General features: G+C 41.7%; 1 protein-coding gene across 12 annotated transcripts in view; it reads left to right on the top strand.

Moving 5' to 3' along the window:
• Window positions 1-19,856, top strand: part of PCDH15 (protocadherin related 15) — a 721,430-nt gene that overhangs the window by 473,195 nt on the left and 228,379 nt on the right. For all 12 annotated transcript variants that reach the window (XM_035329710.1, XM_035329721.1, XM_035329709.1 and 9 more), the window contains 2 exons: window positions 3,861-3,971; window positions 7,772-7,942. In XM_035329710.1, coding sequence (XP_035185601.1) covers window positions 3,861-3,971; window positions 7,772-7,942 — 282 coding nt within the window. The remainder of the gene's footprint in view (window positions 1-3,860; window positions 3,972-7,771; window positions 7,943-19,856) is intronic.

Raw genomic sequence — 19,856 nt, 5'->3', positions numbered from 1 at the left:
TCTTCCAACCTAGAAATTCTGTGATTCTGTGATTCTGTGATTCTGTTGTTTAATTTGGAAGATAGATAAAAGTTAAGTAGAAAAAAGAAAGCAAAACATGCTTGACGGCTCTGAAAAGCTAAGGGTAAGGTAATTAACTTGCCAAAAAGATTGTTTTCTAATGCAGAGCTAATTGTAGATCTCTGAGGACTCTGATACCTGAAGGTTATTAAGACAAATGCATCCTTACAAGTTCTGGACTCCGGCCTTATTAGCTAATTTTACAGAGATTCATTGTATTATATTTGGTGAGGACACAAAATGAAACTTGTTGAGTTTTTCTGAAGATTGGGATATGTGAAACGCTTTTGCTGTGTTGATTTTCCACATAACATATCCCTGTTTGTGGATCAAATTGAATTGGTATCCTGGTGACTTTCCCTTTCTCAGAGAGTTTACCTGGCAGTATTTTGCCACATGTACATTGAAACGTAGAACGTTATCTGTGCAGTATTTCACATCACACTCATGATTTATGTTGCAAAGCTTCCATGGAGGCCATAAGTGACCTATGAAAAATGCAGAGAAATATGGCTGGTGGTTACCTGAGGTGTTTTTTACATCACTGGGGGAGCTTTTGGGACATCACAGCTCTCTTTGGAGTTCTCCCAGGGGTGTGAAAGAAACTTAATTGGACATAATGCTCCCAGTAACATTTCCTTTTATTATAAAGTTGCAAGTTAAACATAATTTCTGTGCCAGTAGGATTCTGTTGGAAATTTCAGTGTCTGCTGTAGCAGAGAGATGAGCAATATTCTCAACAGCTTCACTGGTTCTGTTACACTTCGTTGACTCTGCAGCTGCATGCAGTAAATGTGTGTATTGGATACCTGAGTGCGTGAGGTACAACTCAGACAGACCAGGTATATGCAGCTTGAAGCTCCAGTTAAAAACAAACACAAAATCCTTTCCTTTTGGATGTATGCATCATTGCCACGGATGAATCAACGATGTCTTTAGCTGTTTGCATTTTTTCAATAGATCTTATTGAGGGGAAGAGAAAATGTTTCTCTTTTGTGTACTAGATATATAGTGCTTGGTCTTCTTTTTATCTTGAATGGTAGTTTAATTAAAAAGAAAAAAAAAAGTGGTGATGGGGATATGTAGCCTATTGTGGCTTCTCCAAAGCACACAACCTTGTTACAAAGGGTAAATTGCCTCCTCCCCTGTGCACCTGCACAAGCAAGTAGCAGAATTGCAGGAGATACTTTTATTCTCCTGTCTGAGCTGCTTGCATTCTAGACTAGAAGCTGGGATCATAGCCCAGCACCACCACTTCCTTTTAATCCAATTTAAGATAGGTGGGAAAGATTGTGGCTTGGGCTGGGTGTAGGGACTGTCCTACAGCAGTGCTGGGCGATGGCCGTGGGCAGCTTCAACAGAGATCCAGGATAATCAGGCTAAGGCAGCGACACACGGAAAAACTTAGGTTTGTCTTATGTGTACTGCATGTTATGGAGAAAACAGAAGCAGACTACTTTCAATTAGAAGATGGGAAATGCTCTTTTTCCCCCCCATGACAGAGATCAAACAGTGGAGCAGGAGCCCAGAGAGGTGGTACGATCTCTGTCCTAGGAGATACACAGCCCCAACTGGCCAAGGCACAGAGCAGCCTGTGTGAACTTCTGTGCTCTCTGCCAACCTCACGTCCTCTGATTCTTTAGAACTCTAAAACCTGCCCTGACATAGTAGAGATTTTGCTATTTTTGCCAGATGTTACCATCTGTGCACAGGCCATCCTTCTAGAAAGCCCTGCAAGTTGCTTTGAACTCTTTGAATTTAAGAAGTGTAATTCTTCAAGTGGTTTTGTGCTGTCCGTCGGGTAATGTTGATAATGTGGAACTGTTATCTTTCTACTGCTTAGGGCATAGAGCTGAATGACCTGGAAGTTTTTTATTATTATTTTTATTTATTTATTTATTAAATTTTCCCAAAAGGCTAATTTTATGTCTGACATCAGGAAGTGATCCTTGCCATCCTGCTGCCTCTGGGCTTCAGAAATGATGTTGTTTCACCGTTTTAAGCTAGGTGAATGTTTTTTGTTATGAAGACTTTTGTACAAATGCATTTTGATATTTATTTTTTGAAGCTTTTCAAGGAGAATCAGTTCTGTTCTCTTGGAGTAGGCAGGTGACAAAGCAGCGTCATTCTGCCGGAAAGCATAAAGGAGCTCTTGATATTCCTGACTTCCTGCATATGCTGGCTCATTTCAGTTTTGGATGGAAATGCAGCTGAGCTGTGCTGTGTACATCTTCTAATTGCCTTGGAGCTTTGTTAACGGTTTGGATTGCAGCAGGAATAAATGGAGTCTGCAGAACAATCGCAGGGATGTGCATGGGGTGGCTCTGATGGGCCACCTTCAGGAGCAGTCACACAAGCCCACACCTGGACCCTGCACTACACATCACCCTGAGCCACTGCATTCACTGCTGTACTGGAGAGAGAGGGGACTCCAGATGCAGGCAGTTGGGGATGAGGCTAAAAGTTTGTTTTGTTTTGTTTTTCTGAAATTCCACTGGTGCTTATTAACAGTTCAGATTGTAGTCTTCCACTTCAAATGCATCCTCATGGCAAGATATGCCAAGGAAAGGCAGTGTTTTGAGAGTGCCCTGGCTGCTCCTGAGCTGCAGAGTCTTTTCCAGCTGGTTCTTGCCTTTTTAACCAGAGATAAGTGGGCTAAAGCAGCAAGGGGGAATCTTCCTCATGAGTTAGAAGTGGTGTGTGTGTGCGTGTGCAAACAGCATCATTTTATACAGTAGTCAGAAATATCCCTGTTACTTGCATAGTTCACATCACACTTGATTTTTTTTTAATTATTTTTTAGCAAGTACCATTAATAGAAAGAAAGAGAGAGACAATAGCAGTGAACCTGCAAAAGCAGTGAAGGGGGACGAGGCCTTTCTATGTTACCTCAGGGAAGAAAAGTACTTTGTACCTCGGCAGAGTTGGCTTTTGAGAGGTTTTGGACTGCTCTAGGGCTGTTCCCCATACACCATACCTCAATGTTAATCATATTATACATTGGGAGATTGAAGCATGGAAAGATTTTGATGTGATCAATTTGATGACAGAACTGGAACCAGATCTCACCTCTGAAACCTGCGTCTTTACCTGTAATCTTCCCTCAAAATGGATCATTTAATGCGGTGAATCCTTTGAAAGTGTGTGTACCCTAGCAGTACCTTCCTGTCATTTGGTGCCATGAATCTGTTTAAGCAAATGTGTGGGACAAATTGAATTTCACCTGATCTACCCAGAAATCTGTATTTATTAGTGCATGAACATGTGCATCACTGCCACTGTGAATTGGCACCTAACTGTAGAGTTGACATTTAAAACTTTGTCACCCTCATGAACGCCGGAATAAAGAGTAGGATAAAAAGTACAACGGTAAGGAATTCTTAATCTCTCATACCTGATGCTCTCTTAATGGTGAGGAAAAATAGAATAAGGTAAGTCAAACTACAGAAACCCCAGACCTAAATTTCCTGTGTCCACATCAGGAGAGGTTTTCTGAACATCAGAGTGTAAATTCAGCATGGCAAATCAGTAAGAAACAGGATAGTTCGACTATCCTGTTCATGGTCAGAAGGAATGAGTTATGTGCAAAGAGTCAGAGAGAATCCTGTTACACACACAATATTTATTGTGAAGTTCTCATGGGTGGGGAGAAAACACAGTAGACTATTTAAATGCTCTAATCCGAGAAGCATAAGTAATTTTGGTATACCGTCCATTAGATTATCTCCTTGCGGCCTATCTGAAATGTGCTTTAACTTCGAAGCATGTTCAATTTTGTGTTGCTGTTTTAACTTTTGCAGACTTCCAACAGGACCTTTGATATTCCTCTCACGTTGTCTGGAGCAGTAGTTCTACGAGAGAGACTGAATTATGAAGAAAAGACTCGTTATTTTGTCATTGTTCAAGCAAATGTAAGTGTGTATCTCTTAATGGCCACTTACCAATCTTATTTAGGTGGGTTTTTAGGAGAGGGAAGTATCTCTGAAATAACAGGTCTGATGCACTCTTTTCCTGAAGACCTTACTTAAGATGTACCTGGGTACTTTCTGTCATTGAAAGCTTAGACATTATTAGTGGTTAAAAAAGCTTGCTCAGGGTGGGTAACAGGACAACCTTTTTGGCGCTGGGAACAAGTATCGTATTTGAGGAACAGTCCATGCAGAAAAGTGCATTTTGGTGTCACTAAGTGTTCATTTTCTAACACATCTGGCCATGCTAATTTGATGTCAAATGAGTTTAATGGATACAATTTAGTTGTATCCTTCAGGTTTGAAATGCAGTTTTCTATAAAGAGGCAATTTTTCTTTCAAGTCATATTGCATTATTGCATGGTTATACAGAGGGGTTTTTTGCACAGTGGCCAGCAGTGGAGAATGCATACCAAGAAAAGTGATGTTTAAACTATAGCTAATATATCTGTCATTAGAGAAATTGTTGCTGTCCTTGAGGGCTATAAAAGCTTTTTTTTTTTTTTTTTTTTTTTTTTTTTTTGCCATTCTGATAATGGCTGAAATGAGAAATTTTCCACTGTTTACCGCTGTTGTGATACTACTTCATTTATGGGGAAAATGAGGGTGCTCTGAAGCAACCCTAAGACAGCTTTATAGTAATACAAATTCACTCATTTATATTACTGTCATTTTTCTGATACAGAATTGTAGATACATTTTTTTTGGCATATATTTACAGAATTGTAGATACATTTTTTGGGCACATATTTTGTGGCACGTTCAGCATTTTCTCTCTGAGGGTGTCTCAATGCTTTTTGCACTTAACTATACCTCCAGATACTTCCTGCCCCCCATGCCTGTTAAAACAAGTCATTTTGCCTGAGTAACATAACTTGCTGATCTCTTGAACAGAAATATGGGAGTGCACAAAACTCTTTATGCTTGTTTTGCTTTTTGTTTCGATCCATGATTAATTCTGCAGATCACCACTCTGTATTCACAGCTCTCTTCCTTTGATGTCAGAGCTGTAAGTTTTGTGAGTTCATCCTCTCCAAGGAAAGCAGCTCGGCTAATTGAGGAGGTCATGTTTTTCAAGAGAAAGGAGGCCCACGCGGAGCCTGGTGTGCAGCAGTGCAAACACCTTGCGTTAGGAGGGACACCTATCGCTCACGCAGGGTGATCTGCTGGTGACGGTGCAGCTTGTGATGCACAGTGGCAGTGCCACAAAGCAGTCTTTCGTTACTTTGCTCGCTCCTTCCGATATGTGTCCTTATACGATAAATGGCCACCTTTGTGCTACACGGCTTGGGATGAGAGCTATGCTGATAGCTTCGACATTTTTATAATGAGGCAGCTTGCATGATTGAAGCATCTTACAAGGACAGTTGATCTCTCAGAAATACTTACAAGGGAACTGTGTTCACTGAAGTTATTTAGTGATCACAGAAGAGTAACTAATCTCAAAGAAAGGTTCTAATTAACCTTTATAGCCTTCCTTAAGAGTTTGCTGTATGCAGCCTTTCATTTATCATTACTAGGGCTCACTTCTTGGGCCAGTTCTGTCTGACATATTTCCCATGCAGAAGCAGAACTCATCCTTGGCAAGTTTGGCAGTGATGCTAAGCTGGGAGGTGCTGCTGATCCCTGGAGGCCTTGCAGAGCGGTCTGGGTGCGTCAGGGCACTGGGCGACCAGCAGTGCCACGAAGCTCAGACAAGGGAATGCCGGTTGGCGTTTGGGGAGGCCGGGCACAGGCTGGAGGCGCGTGGCTGCAGCAGCTCACAGGAGGGCCCTGCACCTCGGGGGCTGTGTCATATGTGGCACGGCCGGGCGGTTAGAAGAGGGGGGCCTCTTGTTTGGTGATGGTGTGGCCTCACCTTGAGTGGTGTGAGCAGTTCTGTGCCCACCCCAGCATACATGGGCATGTCCTGGAAAGCATCCAGAGGAGGGCCAGAAGCTGGTAAGGGGCTGGGAGGCAGGTCCTGGGAGGAGACGCTGAGGCCACCTGGGCTGCCAGGCTGGGGAAGAGGAGGCTGAGAGGAAGACCTCGCTTCCCAGGGGAAGGAAGCGCAGAGGCAGGTGCCGGGCTCTACTCCTGGTCACCTTGGAGCTGCACCAGGGAGGGTCAGACCAGATGGAGGGGAAGTTTCTGTACCGTGAGAGTGCTCCAGTACTGTCATGGGCTTCCTGGGGAGGTGGTCAGTGCCCCACACCTGCCAGTGTTCAAGAGGCCTTTGGACGGTGCCCTCCTCAATATTTGCTTTCACTTCTGGTTAGCTCTGAAGTGGTCAGGCAGTGGGACTTGATGGTCTTTGTAGGTCCCTCCCAACTCATCTGTTTTGTTCTGTTTTTCAAAATATTGCATGCTGCACTTAATTCTCTCAATGGCATGCAATCATACTTGTATTCCACTGATTACATTAGCAATGAGTGTTTATTGCTCCTTCATCCTGAAGACATTACGTGAAATTAATTATCCTTTATCTGTGCTTTGATCCAGTATTACTCAAAGGCACACAGAAGGGGGGTGTAAAAACAAACAGATGAGTTGATGGTGAAGATTGTTACACTTCTCCTTGTTGTTGGCATTGTTTTTCATCGTTGGCCATGAAGAAAGTTAAATTCAGAAATTCCCACGTTTAATGACTAATAGTGTAAAGAGGTTCCAAGAACGGAGTGGATAGCAAATAAGGAAAAAAAATACATTTAGTATGGCTTAGAGGACTGACCTATTTCCTATATGCAGAGGATGATATTAAACGGCATAAATACCTGTTTTAAAAACAATTGCTTTTGTCTTTCCTGTTAATGATAGCCTAGAATAGGAGGGTAAGACATAATTGATGACCCGTTTTCCTTCCATGAGATTCTATTTTTATAAAGAAAAGCCACCACAACAATTACTCTTTTAAAATGGATACACTTTATATTGTTTTGAAATAAATAATGGATAGTCACGCTATTTCTTCACTATAATTGTAAACGAAGAAAGAAAAGGTAAATTATTGCTAGTGTGTACTTTGGTCAACATAGAGAAATAATCTGGGTCATTCCCACATTTCAGGAAAGTATAACTTTATTCCTTAACATCTGGAGAGAAAGAAATGTAGACAAAGAACTTCCAGTAGTCAGTATTGTCTCTCAAATCCATTAAAAAAAAAAACAAAACAAAACCACAACAAACCATGAAGCGTTGCAAAGAATGTCAAGATCTTTTTAGCTGAACCATCTTTGTTGTGGACAGAAATATACTTCAGCCTTTTAAAACACGAACAGTGTAACTCATTCTCCAGACAAGTTGGCTTTTGAAAGGGGAAACAGATTTCCCCGGTTTGGAGATCTTGGATCCATCTCATTGCTGTCCTCTAGCTGTTTTTTTTACGGGGGCAGGGGCAGGGAGGTGCTAAGATCAGTATTAAATGGTGGTCCACAAAGGTAGATTGGGCATTAAAGTGATGGGGCTATCCACTGCCAATTAGAAAAGAAAAGGTTACTGCTTAAGGGTTATTTATGTATTTATTTATTTATTCCTTTTAATTGCTGTTCTTTTGTCCCTACTGCATAATATTTAGACCCTAAGCATCCTGTTGGCCTATCCAAACACTGGTATATAAGGCAGCATAAGAGGAGTTTTCTGTAATTATTACATAGCATCTGCATGACTGGAGTGGTTACACATCTTGTCCTTGCCTTTAACTTGAAACCATCCTGTAGACTGTGATTTCAGCATGTCTTGTGAAACATTACTCATTTGCTCCCCAGGACCGAGCCCAGAATCTTAATGAGCGACGGACAAGTACAACCACCCTCACAGTGGACGTGCTCGATGGGGACGATTTGGGGCCGATGTTTCTTCCTTGTGTCTTGGTGAATAATACCCGTGACTGTAGACCTCTCACCTACCAAGCGAGCTTGCCAGAGCTGACTGATCCTGTAAGTCCTCTCACTTTTTTATTTTGAGTTTCATACGCTTGTTTCATGAGCAGCTGTCATCTTTTTCTGCGGACACAACTGAGAACTGTATCTGGGAGGGTCACGCGTTATTTAATGACAGGTTCTATGTGCTACAGAGGACAAAACTGGGGTAAAATATATGTAGGAATAGATGGTGAAAATCTAGCTTTGATAAAATGGCAAACTGCTCGCTCGCTACAGGGGCTGAATCTGACTGAAGCTTGGTACAGTTGCAAAGCTGCTTTTCCTTGTTCCCTTGTTTCCCTTGTGAGTCACAAAAAGAGGAGGTGAGAGCTGTGTCAAATCCTGATGCAAGATGATGCTAATTCCGCCTCGCTGCAGGAGAGCTGATGCTTCGTGTGATGGAGGTGTGCATCTTTGTGACAGGGGAAATTCTTTTCAGTTGGAAAATTTGTTGTATGCGAGTTTCTTAACTGATGGTTATATTTGTCCTTAGATTCATGAATACAGAAAGAAGAACCAGTAGAATCACTGGGCTCATCCCCACCCCAGTCAACAATGACCTTAGGATAATGTTGACTATTAACATTGAGGTCATGCCCTTGGTCATTGCAGGACACTGTCCTCCTTCCTCTGGTCAGGAGCCAGGGGAGGTTGGGGCTGTAAATGCGGAGGTTCCTGCTCTTCTCTGCCTTACTCGTCTTGCTGTCCTGAGGTTCCTGTTCTTCTCTGCCTTCCTTGTCTTGCTGTCCTGCACCTTGCAGACTTCCATTCCATGAGTTATGGCTTCCTGCTGCCTCTGGCCTCGAGTCCTGCTGCAGATGTGCTTGAGCAGGGGCACTAAGCACTGCAGCCACCCTGCTTGGTTGACTCAGGAAGTTTCCTAAGGTTGACCCTTAGGAAGTTTCTAAATCTCTCTGTTTTTATTACCCATTTTAGGACCAGCTGAAATTGGCTTTAATGCATGTCAGCTCATCAGTTGTTTCTGGTACAGGTAACCCGTACAGGTTAATGATACAGGATGTGGTTTAATTGCCAGTGCAGTCTGAAGGAGGCGAAACAAGGCTTATTGTAATCATGATGTGCGATTAGCATGCTTTCTTGATTAGGGAGGGCTGGAACAAGTTTCAGGGAGGTGATGTAGTTTCAGGTCAGTCTGGATCCCTTGGCAAACTGGATTGTGCCTTAGAGTTCATGTGCACCTGTACAGGTGGTTTGTTTCTCTGTGTTGCTTCTCTGTGCTGGAGAAAATCTTCCTCAGTTGCATCCTAATTTGTAAGGTGTAGCAAGATGGGAGTCTTGGTACTCAGCTTGTACAGCAGAAAATGAGCTAGGAAAGGGAAGGGGATAGGCATTCCATATTTAACCTTATTATACTGATTTACATTTCTCCTTTCACTTCTACACCTTGATATCACAGAATCACACAGAATCACAGAATTGTAGGGCTTAGAAGGGACCTCAAAAGATCATCAGGTCCAAACCCCTACCAAAGCAAGTTCCTTAGAGCAGGCTGCCCAGGTAGGCGTCCAGACAGGCTTTGAATATCTCCAGAGAAGGAGACTCCACAACCTCCCTGGGCAGCCTGTTCCAGTGCTCTGTCACCCTCACCCTGATGAAGTTCTTTCGCATGTTGGTGCGGAACTTCCTGTGCTCTATTTTGTGGCCATTACCCCTTGTCCTGTCCCCACAAACCACTGAAAAGAGGTTGGCCAAATCCCTCTGTCTCCCACACCTCAGGTATTTATACACATTGATAAGATCCCCTCTCAGTCTTCTTTTCTCCAGGCTGAACAGACCCAGGTCTCTCAGCCTTTATTCATAGGGAAGATGCTCCAGGCCCTGTCTCATCTTTGTGGCCCTCCACTGGACTCTTTCCAGGAGATCCCTGTCTTTTTTGTACCGGGGAGCCCAGAACTGGACACAGTACTCCAGGTGAGGCCTGACCAGGGCAGAGTAGAGGGGGAGGATCACCTCCCTTGACCTGCTGGCCATGCTCCTTTTAATGCACACCAGGATCCCATTGGCCCTCTTGGCCACCAGGGCACACTGCTGGCTCATGGTCAACCTGTCGTCCACCAGGACCCCCAGGTCCTTCTCCTCAGAGCTCCTCTCCAGCAGGCTGTCCCCCAGCCTGTACTGATACACGCGGCTGTTCCTTCCCAGGTGCAGGACTCTACACTTGCTCTTATTAAACCTCATTTGGTTTCTTCCTGCCCATCTCTCCAGCCAGTCCAGGTCTCGCTGAATGGCAGCACAGCCTTCTGGTGTGTCAGCCGCTCCTCCCAGCTTTGTGTCATCGGCGTACTTGCTGAGGGCAGACACTGTTCCCTCATCAAGGTCGTCGATGAAGATGTTGAACAAGACTGGACCCAGCAATGACCCCTGGGGAACACCGCTAGTCACAGGTCTCCACCTGGACTCCACACCACCGATCACCACCCTCTGAGCTGGGCCAGTCAGCCAGTTCTCAACCCACCTTACTGTCCACTCATCTATCCCACACTTTCTCAACTTTGCTAACAGGATATTGTGGGAGACAGTATTGAAAGCCTTGCTAAAGTCAAGGTAGATGACATCCACCGCTCTCTCCCCATCTACCCAGCTGGTGATGCCATCATAGAAGGCAATGAGTTTGGTTGAGCATGACTTCCCCTTGGTGAATCCATGCTGACTACTCCTCATAACCTTCTTCTCTTCCAATTGCTTGGAGATGGCATTCAGAACAAGAGGTGAGACTGGCCTGTAGTTTCCCAGATCCTCCTTCTTGCCCTTCTTGCAGACTGGAGTGACATTGGCTATCCTCCAGTCTTCAGGGACCTCTCCTGATATTTGATAAACCTTTCTAATTGCATTGACTGATTTTGACTTTGTGAATGAATGCGTTTGCTTTCAACTCCACACCACTGTGGCTTGGGCATAGTGTCACCTTAAGGTAGCTGGGCAACCACACGTTATTCCCCAGCTCGATATGTGGCCTCAGCAGGGTTAGTAGGGTACCCAACCTATGCAGAGAACGACAGTGTGACCCCATTTTATCTGCACAGATTTGAAAGAGTTCCCAGTACAGAGGCAGGTGAGGCAGTAATTGTGGATAACTGATGTTTGGTTATTGCTTGTTTATTAAATCTAGTTATCTTAAGGTAAAATACAGGTTAGATAATTTTCCTGGTGCAGCTCTCACGGATGGAAGGAACCCAGCTCTGTCTCCATTCTCCTCTTGCTGTGGCCAGCCACATGCTGGGTGCTAGAACAAGTGCCTGCCAAGGAGGCAAGGAAAATGTGACTAATGATTAGTTTCCAAGTTGCAAAATACATTCATTTAATTTCACAAGGTACAGTCTGTTCAGGTGTCAGCTTTTTTGTTTGCTTTCTGGCTGTTTTGTGTCAAACTGCACCTTGAGAAATCTGATCTAGGAAATTAGAAACTGGTTCTGTTGATAAAAATACCTGCTATTTGCTGTTTATCTATTTGTAGTGCTGCAGCTGTTTGGATAAATGTAAGTGGAAGAAGGATGTTTGTACTCAAAGTTTTACCTTGGTACTTCAAATATTTACTTGACTTGTAAATTATAATGCATTTAGACAATAAAGATGACAAATAAAATACTCAGCTAATAAAACAGGTATTGCATTTTTCCTGCAAGTGTGTGATAAGGTGCAGAGAGGCCCGAGCTGTCTGTAGTAGCTAGTGGCTGGCAGTGGACTGGTGAGGTGCTCTGCTGTGGCGAAGCAGCCTGGGCAGGAGAGCTCATTCAGAAATAGGTTGGAGATTTCAGCATGATGTGAAATTGTTGCCTTGCACGTGGTAGACATGACCTGTATGAGTCCATAATGATCCAAGACTTCATCTACAATGTCAGGTTGTACAAAAGCTGGCAGTGGCCCATATACTCAGAAATATTTATATGGAGTTACTTGCACTAATTTTTTTTTTTTTTTGAAAAAAAAAATATCAGAATTTACTACACTGTCAGTTTTGAGTCTTTGGCAAGTATAGCAAATAGAAGAGAATTCTGCTCGCTGTGTTTTTTTAATGGTAGCCACTATGTAGGCTAAAGGGCTGTTTTTGTCCAGCATCATCATTTATTTTTTTAATTGCTTTTTATATTTTCTACAATGAACATGTGAAGGAATATTAATGAATATTGAACAAAGAGGGTCTAAGTATGAATTATTCAGAAGCAGTAGCTTGAAAATAAGTTGTGCTTTGCAAGATGTCTACTCAGCTGACCCCTAAAATGAAGCATTTATAAGTAAATCATTTAATGTAACTGGTAAGTACTTTTTTTTTCAGTTTTAGAAGGTCAGTTGTTTATAGTTGGCCTCTACCCATGACTTTACTGAGGTAAATGTAGTGTTTTCTTTCCAAACTTCTTTCCTTTAGAAGCTCCAAAGCAGTTTGATGCATGGCAACAAAGAATCCATACAGCATGTGCTTTGTTTATGGCCTTTGGCTGGCAGAAATGGAAGAGAACAGCAAAATTAATGGGTCTCTTCATTACCAGAGAAACAGTTTTTCCTTTGAAACAGTATCACGGTTTACATTGTGCCTTGTGAGAGTTGGTCTGACGCGTGGCAGTATTAATAATATTATTAGGCCTGCTCCAAGCCGTGTGGAGTGCTATATAATTAGTGTTTATGCACTTGTAAAAACCTCTTTTGCATTTCTGCTATTTGCACGAGACTGTGCGAGTTGTCCCAAAGCTCTTATGTGCTAAGCCAGAGGTTTGTGATGGTCCTCCCTGGGTGTGTGTGTAGATTAACATGTTACAGTCACACATACCCACGTCAGCTGTGTGCTGCTTGTTAACCAGCTGAGCTTGGCCACAGGATGGGACCTTTGTCATTTCTGGGTGCCTGCTTTTGAGATTGCCACTGTCTGCAGTGCCATCACCAGTGGTCTGCTGTAATTAATTGCCATGATAGCCTCGTTGGGGCTATGGCTGCGGCTGAGGTAATAGAAACACCAGTGGCTGTTGTGGAGTGGTTGTGAGGTGCTCTTGCAGCTTTGTAGAGGAGGCAGAAACGAATTTCTGACTTAGTGAGAGCACATTGGCCTTTCTTCATGCTTCATCTGGCAGTAGGTGAGCGGTGAGAGCTGAACGGCTTCACTGCCGCTGAAGCCCAAAGCCAGAGCTAACTGAGCAGCCTGCAGTTCGCTCCTGTGAAGTCCCACTTGTCGCGTCTGGGTCAGAAGTTCCCAGAGAGGGAAAAGAGTTTTTACTCCCATAAAAATCATTGCAGGTTGCTTATCTTGCAGAAAAGACATCAAAGCCCATGACAAGACAGCTTTCAAAGTCATTGTCTGAAGATGTCTCATAACTCATATGCAAATTCTTTGCCTTAACTTCCTTCAGGAGAATGCTCACAACTTCAGTGACATAGTGACTTTAAAACGAGCTAGCACAAACCTTTCAAAAAGTGAAGTTCCACAAGCTAAGTATATTGCCTTATAACAAGAAGTAAAGCAGCATCTCTCTATGGTGGGTGAATGGATATGGGTATGAACCTTCTGCTTAATTGGTCCAAGTACTGCTCTGTTTGTCCTAATTGTTACTGTCCTACTTTTTCTCCAGGAGTGAATTTATTGTTGTTAGTTAAATAGCAGTTTCTGAGAAAACTGTTTTGTTTTGCTACGTTTGCTTATATATATATATATATATATGTATATTTGTCTCTGGTTTTTGTGGGGGTGTGTCATCAAGTCTAGTAATTCTTTCTGTCGTTGTCTCAGGAACTTCAGCAAATAAGCATTAGTAAGCAACAGTATAGTGAAGTCATTAAATTGAGTTTTAAAAAAAATTACAACCTCGAGAGTGTCTCATGAAGCTGGAAGGATACTTTCTTCTGCCTCTTCCCCCTTCAGTCTCTTCCTGACTTTACTTTGGGAAGTTTTTGTCTGTGTCTGTGCTCAGAGTTTCTCCATCATCATGCGAAGAAGGAAAGCCAATTAGCAGTAAAGTATAGATTAGGTTGATTTAATCAGCTTCTGGGCTGGTTTTGCAACAAACTGATTCATTATCAGGTTCCGCAGGATAATTATCAGTCCTCATGAAAACTCATGTACTCAATGACACCTATGAGGCTTTCTTTGTACTGGTTCAAGATTCAGCACTTTAAACAGCTAGCTGCATTATGGACCATTGCTTATTAATGCACTACTGATGTATCTTTCTACACAGAAAATATTTCTTTTTATAGTAATTATGCTCAGAGTCCTTAGGAGTGGAAAGCGGCCCTCACAAAGCCTGTGGGCTCAGCTACCCTGTGGAGCGCTGAGGCTTGAGGAGTGGTCCTCTGAGCAGAGGACCTCTAGCTGAAAGCCTGAAAAAAAACAACAAATAAAAAAATCCTCCAAATAACAGTGCACTTGAGGGGAAAAAAATAGATGTTGAAGAGCAGGATGTGCCCTTAGAAGCCCTCAAGGTTTTATTAGCAGGAAGAACCTCTTCAGTTTGATTTGTTTGTATTCAGGAAAGAAAACGGAATGTTTAGGAAGTGGGATTGTAATCCTGCTGAGTAAAGCCTCGCTTGATCAGCATCAGCATCATGTGGGGTCCTGTAGCCCGTAGTTTTGAAACTGTGGAAACTGATTTTTGATGGCAAGGTGAAACAGTTTTGGTCTACTGTCACAGGAATGGAGAGTTTGGGATTTTCTTTTTCCCCACTGCAAAATTAGGTGGTTTTGGTTTTCAGTATTTCATGTGAAGGGAAAGAAATTCATTGACTTTCATAATCGCAAGCAAAATAACCCATCAACATTAGCATGCCCTGTTGATTCCTAACATTCAGAATTGTAACTATGAAGTCAGTGCATCAAAACGTAGGCATATTTTGACAGAACATGCAAGTATATCTTACTTGGGATCATGAACCACTTGAGGAGTTCCAAGTTAGCATTGAGGATGTGTTTTGCATCAGACCAATAATTACGTCAAAAATGTCAGGTACTTTTTAAAACTTGCCTTTTATCTTTTCAATTCTTGCTTTAATTCTAGAGCCAATCACTAATATTTTTCTCCAGGCCATTTCCCATTCTCCTGCAGCGCTCTAGCCCAGCTTCATGCAGTGACATTCTCTAGTTGCAGTAAAACAACTTTGGTGCATGGCCATTTGGCAGTTAATTGCATTTATTGCTAGGGCAATTTGGGACTGCCCCTTGACGGCACCTTCTGGGCCCCATAACCTTTTGCAGTTGGGAGACCAAGAGATGGGGGAATCGGGTTATTCTGCGAGTGTGAGAAATTGAAATGCTGCCAGAGGGAGCTGAGGTCGCAGCAGCACGGGAAGGGCTAGTTTTGTTACAGCAGAGAAGGAAAAAAGGAGTGAGAACAGAAGTAATTTCGTCAGTGGGTGGGAACACAGGACACCTCTGTAAGTAAACAGGCTGAATTGATCTGTATAAATCAGTTCTACGCTTATTACTGATAGCTAATTAGCATTGCAAGGGTTGTGATGGCGTGTTTTTCAGTACCTCTGGGTGTGTAACTGTTGTTTCTAAAGTGACTTTAGTGCAACTCTTTCCTAGCTGATGGTACAAATCATAACTCGTGCTACAAAGAAAATGTCCTGGAAATATTCTGTTGGAGACTTTTTAAATAAAACTCACTGCAAAACAGAGAAACCCAGATTAATGAAACATATCTAACTATACCAAGAGATGTCTGAAACTAAAGATTTTAAACTTTTGTTTTAAAAGCAGCTCTTTGTCAAATAATAAAGTTCATAAAATTATCCTATTTAATTTCTTTATTTCTGTTGTGTTTTTTTTTTCCTTTTTTTTTTCTTTAATTCTTTAATATGGGAAACATCTACTGACAGAAGACAAATGCAGACTACGAGCAAATAACCTTCCCTGAGGTTTCAGTATAGCCTTTATATTTCAGCACAGTAAAAAATCAGTCTGAGCTTAAATGAATGTGTGCAGTTAAATCTACTTTAATAAAAACCTTTCAACCTATAAGGAGGCTGCCTTTTTTTCCCTATGTGAAGGATAAAATCTGGTGGAAAAGCAGGAATATTTACCCCTGATGAAGATGATTTTCTTCTTAAGTTTTCTTCTAAACATGTCTGCTGAAAGACAGTGTGTGTGCATGGAGATGAGCTGACTGCTACTAGCAGCCAAACCACCAGGAAGCTAAACATCAGGTTAGATTGCCAGTTTTACTTGTCAATTCAATTTTTCTTTGTTAGATATGCCACATTCAGAACTGCCAGCATTCATGGCTAATTTAGGAAGTTGTTAGTTTCTGAAGTAGTTATATCTCAATGTGATTTTTTTTTTTTTTTTTTTTTAACAAAGATTTGGAATCTTTTATTGCAACATGGTAAAAGAGGTGTGCCAGCCTTTGGCTTACTTTGTATGCGTAGCCTAATGAGCTGTGCTTATGATTTAGCTGCAAGGAGCTTCAGGAAATTGAGACTTATTTTGTTTCTAATTATTCCTTCCTCAGCAAAATAGATGCTCTCCAGTTGTTTGGGACTGATACTAAATGCTGTGAAGTTAGTCACTTGCTCTGTGAAGCACTAGCACGATGCTAAGATTGACCGTGTTGGTGCATTTGGGTGCACCTGAAGAGATGAGCTCCTGGAAAACCACCCAGTGCCCCGTGGCTGCCACCTTCTGCTAGGGGTGGTATTTGCATTCCATCCTGGAATTAGACCGTGGTTGAGCTATGTTATCTGCTGGCAACTTTCAGACTGGTCCTTGAGTATTGCTGGGGTTCATGGCTTTCAGCTGCATGTTTCTCTTTCTCCTGGTATTTCGGCATGGAAAGGAGGCTTTGCGTTTAGCAGAGGTAGCTCTGCAATGAGGCCTGGCATGGAGACTTCTGCTGAGGTTGGAAGTACATTGGGGAACTCTTGGAAAGTGTGTTCGCTGTTTGTAGAGATGCATCTTGCTGCCTAGCCTGTAGTTGTGTTCCATCTCTTGCTTAGTTTTTTTGTTTGTTTGTTTGTTTGTTTTTTCCCCTTCCATCTGTTTCTTCATCTCCTCCTATGTTAGAAACTAACCTTAGTTTTGAATACTGATAGCTTTGAATACTGGTGTGCATTTCTAAGTCTTCAATACATAGGAAAACAGCAATTTCCTTATTAAATGCATGTATATAAATGTTCATATATAAATTTAACTACCTTTACATTGCCTGAGGATCTCTTATGTTTACCAAGAATGAATGCTGCATTCTCTGCACCTTGTGGTTTCAGGGCTCAATAGCAATGAGCAGTAAGCACGTTTAGGTTTTAAATACATGTTTGGTGGGGAAGGACAACTTTCAACAGCCGTTATTTCAAAATTTCTACACAATCAGAATGACAACAAATGATTGAAGGCGAAAGCCTACCTTTTGTTACAGAATTCTGCAGCTGTTCCCTACTAAGAGCCCCACATCATGGGAAATCAGGCTCCTAGCACGTTACAGGATTGGATGTGAACTTCTTGGTTTTAACCGTGTGCACATCGCCCACATTTCCATATGAACTCATCGTACCATAAGCATTTTGAATTTTCTTCACAAACACCCCTATTTCTGAGGGACTGTTAGACCAAATAGCACTAGCACATCTCTTATTTGCTGCCTGAAAGGCTTATCTACTTTCTAGTCTGAATATTATATACTCGAATATTTATTTAGAAAAGCAATTCTTGTGTTAGACTAAAATCTCTGAGGAAGGTTAACGTGCTTTCAACTGCTGAGCTGTGAGTTGAATGAGGTCCCGTGTATTTAATAGCCAAAAAAGGTTTGGTAGACAGCAGAGGTGTCACTTTGGTCATTGCTACAAGAAATAACCAGAGAAATGCAGGAAAAAGAGGGACGGTATCTTAATGTCCATGTGTTGTTTCTTATTCAGTAAATTAGAAAAGAATCTCTCTAGTGCCTGAGGCTTTGAATAGTCCTGCTGCTGGCTGAAAGAAATGAGCAAATCGATGCATTTTTCAGTTATTAATTTTTCATTAGCAATTTAGGTAAAACCTGAGACTCAGATTAGGAACGAGAAAATCAAGATTGATTTCTGTGACAGGTATGCATTCGTTGGTGTAATTTTTTTTTATTGAGAAAGGCAAATTGTTTGTTATAGGCAAGTTATTTTCTGTATAGTGGAGCAGCAGGTAGCAATTTTTCTAATTAAATTTAAGCATAGATGCATGATGAACTGATAGGCAATCTTGAATTGTTTTGGAAGTTGGAAAGCAATTCAAAACCAATGATAAAATCCTCTCTTGGGGATGGTTTGCCTTCTGATGTTTGTGGATACACTCTCCGTGTGCATTTTTTCACTCTTTGCATGATAATTGCAGCAATACAGGGTTATCTGACTGATAATAAGTTCAAGGTAAAGGACAATGTTAAATAAGCAGTAGAGTTTACAGTAGATTTACTAGTGTGAGTTTGTGTTTTTTTTTAATAACTTGATGCCAGTGATTTTGAATTAACTATGTAAATGACTCTTTGCACTAAGACAAAATGGACAGCTTTGACAAGCTATTGATTATCTGCTAGTGCATGATAAGGAGTCATAAAAGGAGTTTTAAGTCTTCTGTTATGATTTTTCCCTGTTGTTTTTGTGATTGATTGCCTATCTTCCATATGCAATCTCTTGATAAGTACAGCCTTCCCCCCCCTCCCCACCCCTCAAGGAAATGTCACTGAAAAGTAGTGAAGTATGAAAAGGTTAAAATAATAAAGATGTGACATTACAGGTGATTAATTTTCATGCATATGGGACTATGCCAAAGCAGTATGGCTAATTCAAAAGAGTTATCAGTAAAATTGACAGTGACTTGAAGACGGGAACACGTGAAGCTGAGAACTGCTTGCTGTAATCTCTCTGAGCAGGCAGGCAAGCATTTCACTTGCTTGATCAGGCAGAACAGTCACTGTTATGTATCTAGGGTTAACTTGTGATTTTACGTATAGATGCATTTTCAGATAGAGGACAGGTAAACTTGCCTGCTGAACTTCAATAGCAAACAAAATCAGGCTTTTAACCCTTAAAATGTAAAGAATGTTTAAAGCATCCAGATGTTTCAGTTATTGAAAGCACTGTACTCATCATCTGATTGAGAAAATTGTAGCAGAGCAGCAGAACGAGTGAATACAGTTTCCTGCTGGTGGCTTCAGTCACGCTGTTTCAAAAGTAGGGCTGATGCCTTTGGGTAGGACCAAAGTGATATGGCACAGTTCACTCGGAGTACAGGAAACCTGCTTTAAATGTGGGGCTGTTGTGGTGGAGATTCTGTCTCATATGTTTGGTGCATACTGGAAAACGAAGGGTAAGGGGGTGGGTGAGGATAGTGATTTTCTTTGAAAGCTAGAACAGGAAGACATGCGGTTGTGTGTTTTTATAACGTGAAAAGAGAATTGGTTGAGCATGCTCTTACATGCTTTGCTTTTCACTAATATTAGTCTTTCTTCAAAAAAATCAGAAGTGGAGGTTTCAAGGGAAAAAGGATCAAGTTTGACTGAAAACTGAATAGTTTTGGACAATATATACTCAAAAGTGAAATAGAAAGAAAGAAAAAGGCTTGCAAATAGTCTTTGAATATTCGTATGGGGTGAGATAAACACATTTCTTTCCAGGATTTGTGTTATCAAGAGACCTGTGATGCACAGTGGCTATGGGATTCCTGGGCTGATGGTGATGTACCAGAGACCTAGTCTAGACAGGATATTTGGCTGATGGGGAAGACAGGCACATTTTCTAGGAATATATCAAGGTGTAAAGTGAATTTTCATAGACTTGATCTCAAATCTGGTTCCTTTAATAATTGCGACAAAAGGGGAATAAAATGGTAAAAATGCCTGATTTGATCATATTCATAATTTTCTTCTTTTAGCTATGGAGATTAATTGCCCAATGTTTGTCATTTTATTTAGTAACTTACCGGGAACGCTGTTGGGAGAGTATTGAATTCTTACAGATTTGT

The sequence above is a fragment of the Oxyura jamaicensis genome, chromosome 6, assembly GCF_011077185.1.
Source record: "Oxyura jamaicensis isolate SHBP4307 breed ruddy duck chromosome 6, BPBGC_Ojam_1.0, whole genome shotgun sequence".
NCBI lineage: Eukaryota > Metazoa > Chordata > Aves > Anseriformes > Anatidae > Oxyura > Oxyura jamaicensis.
The sequence above is the reverse complement of the archived record's forward strand: the minus strand, read 5'-3'. Positions and strand labels throughout refer to the sequence as shown.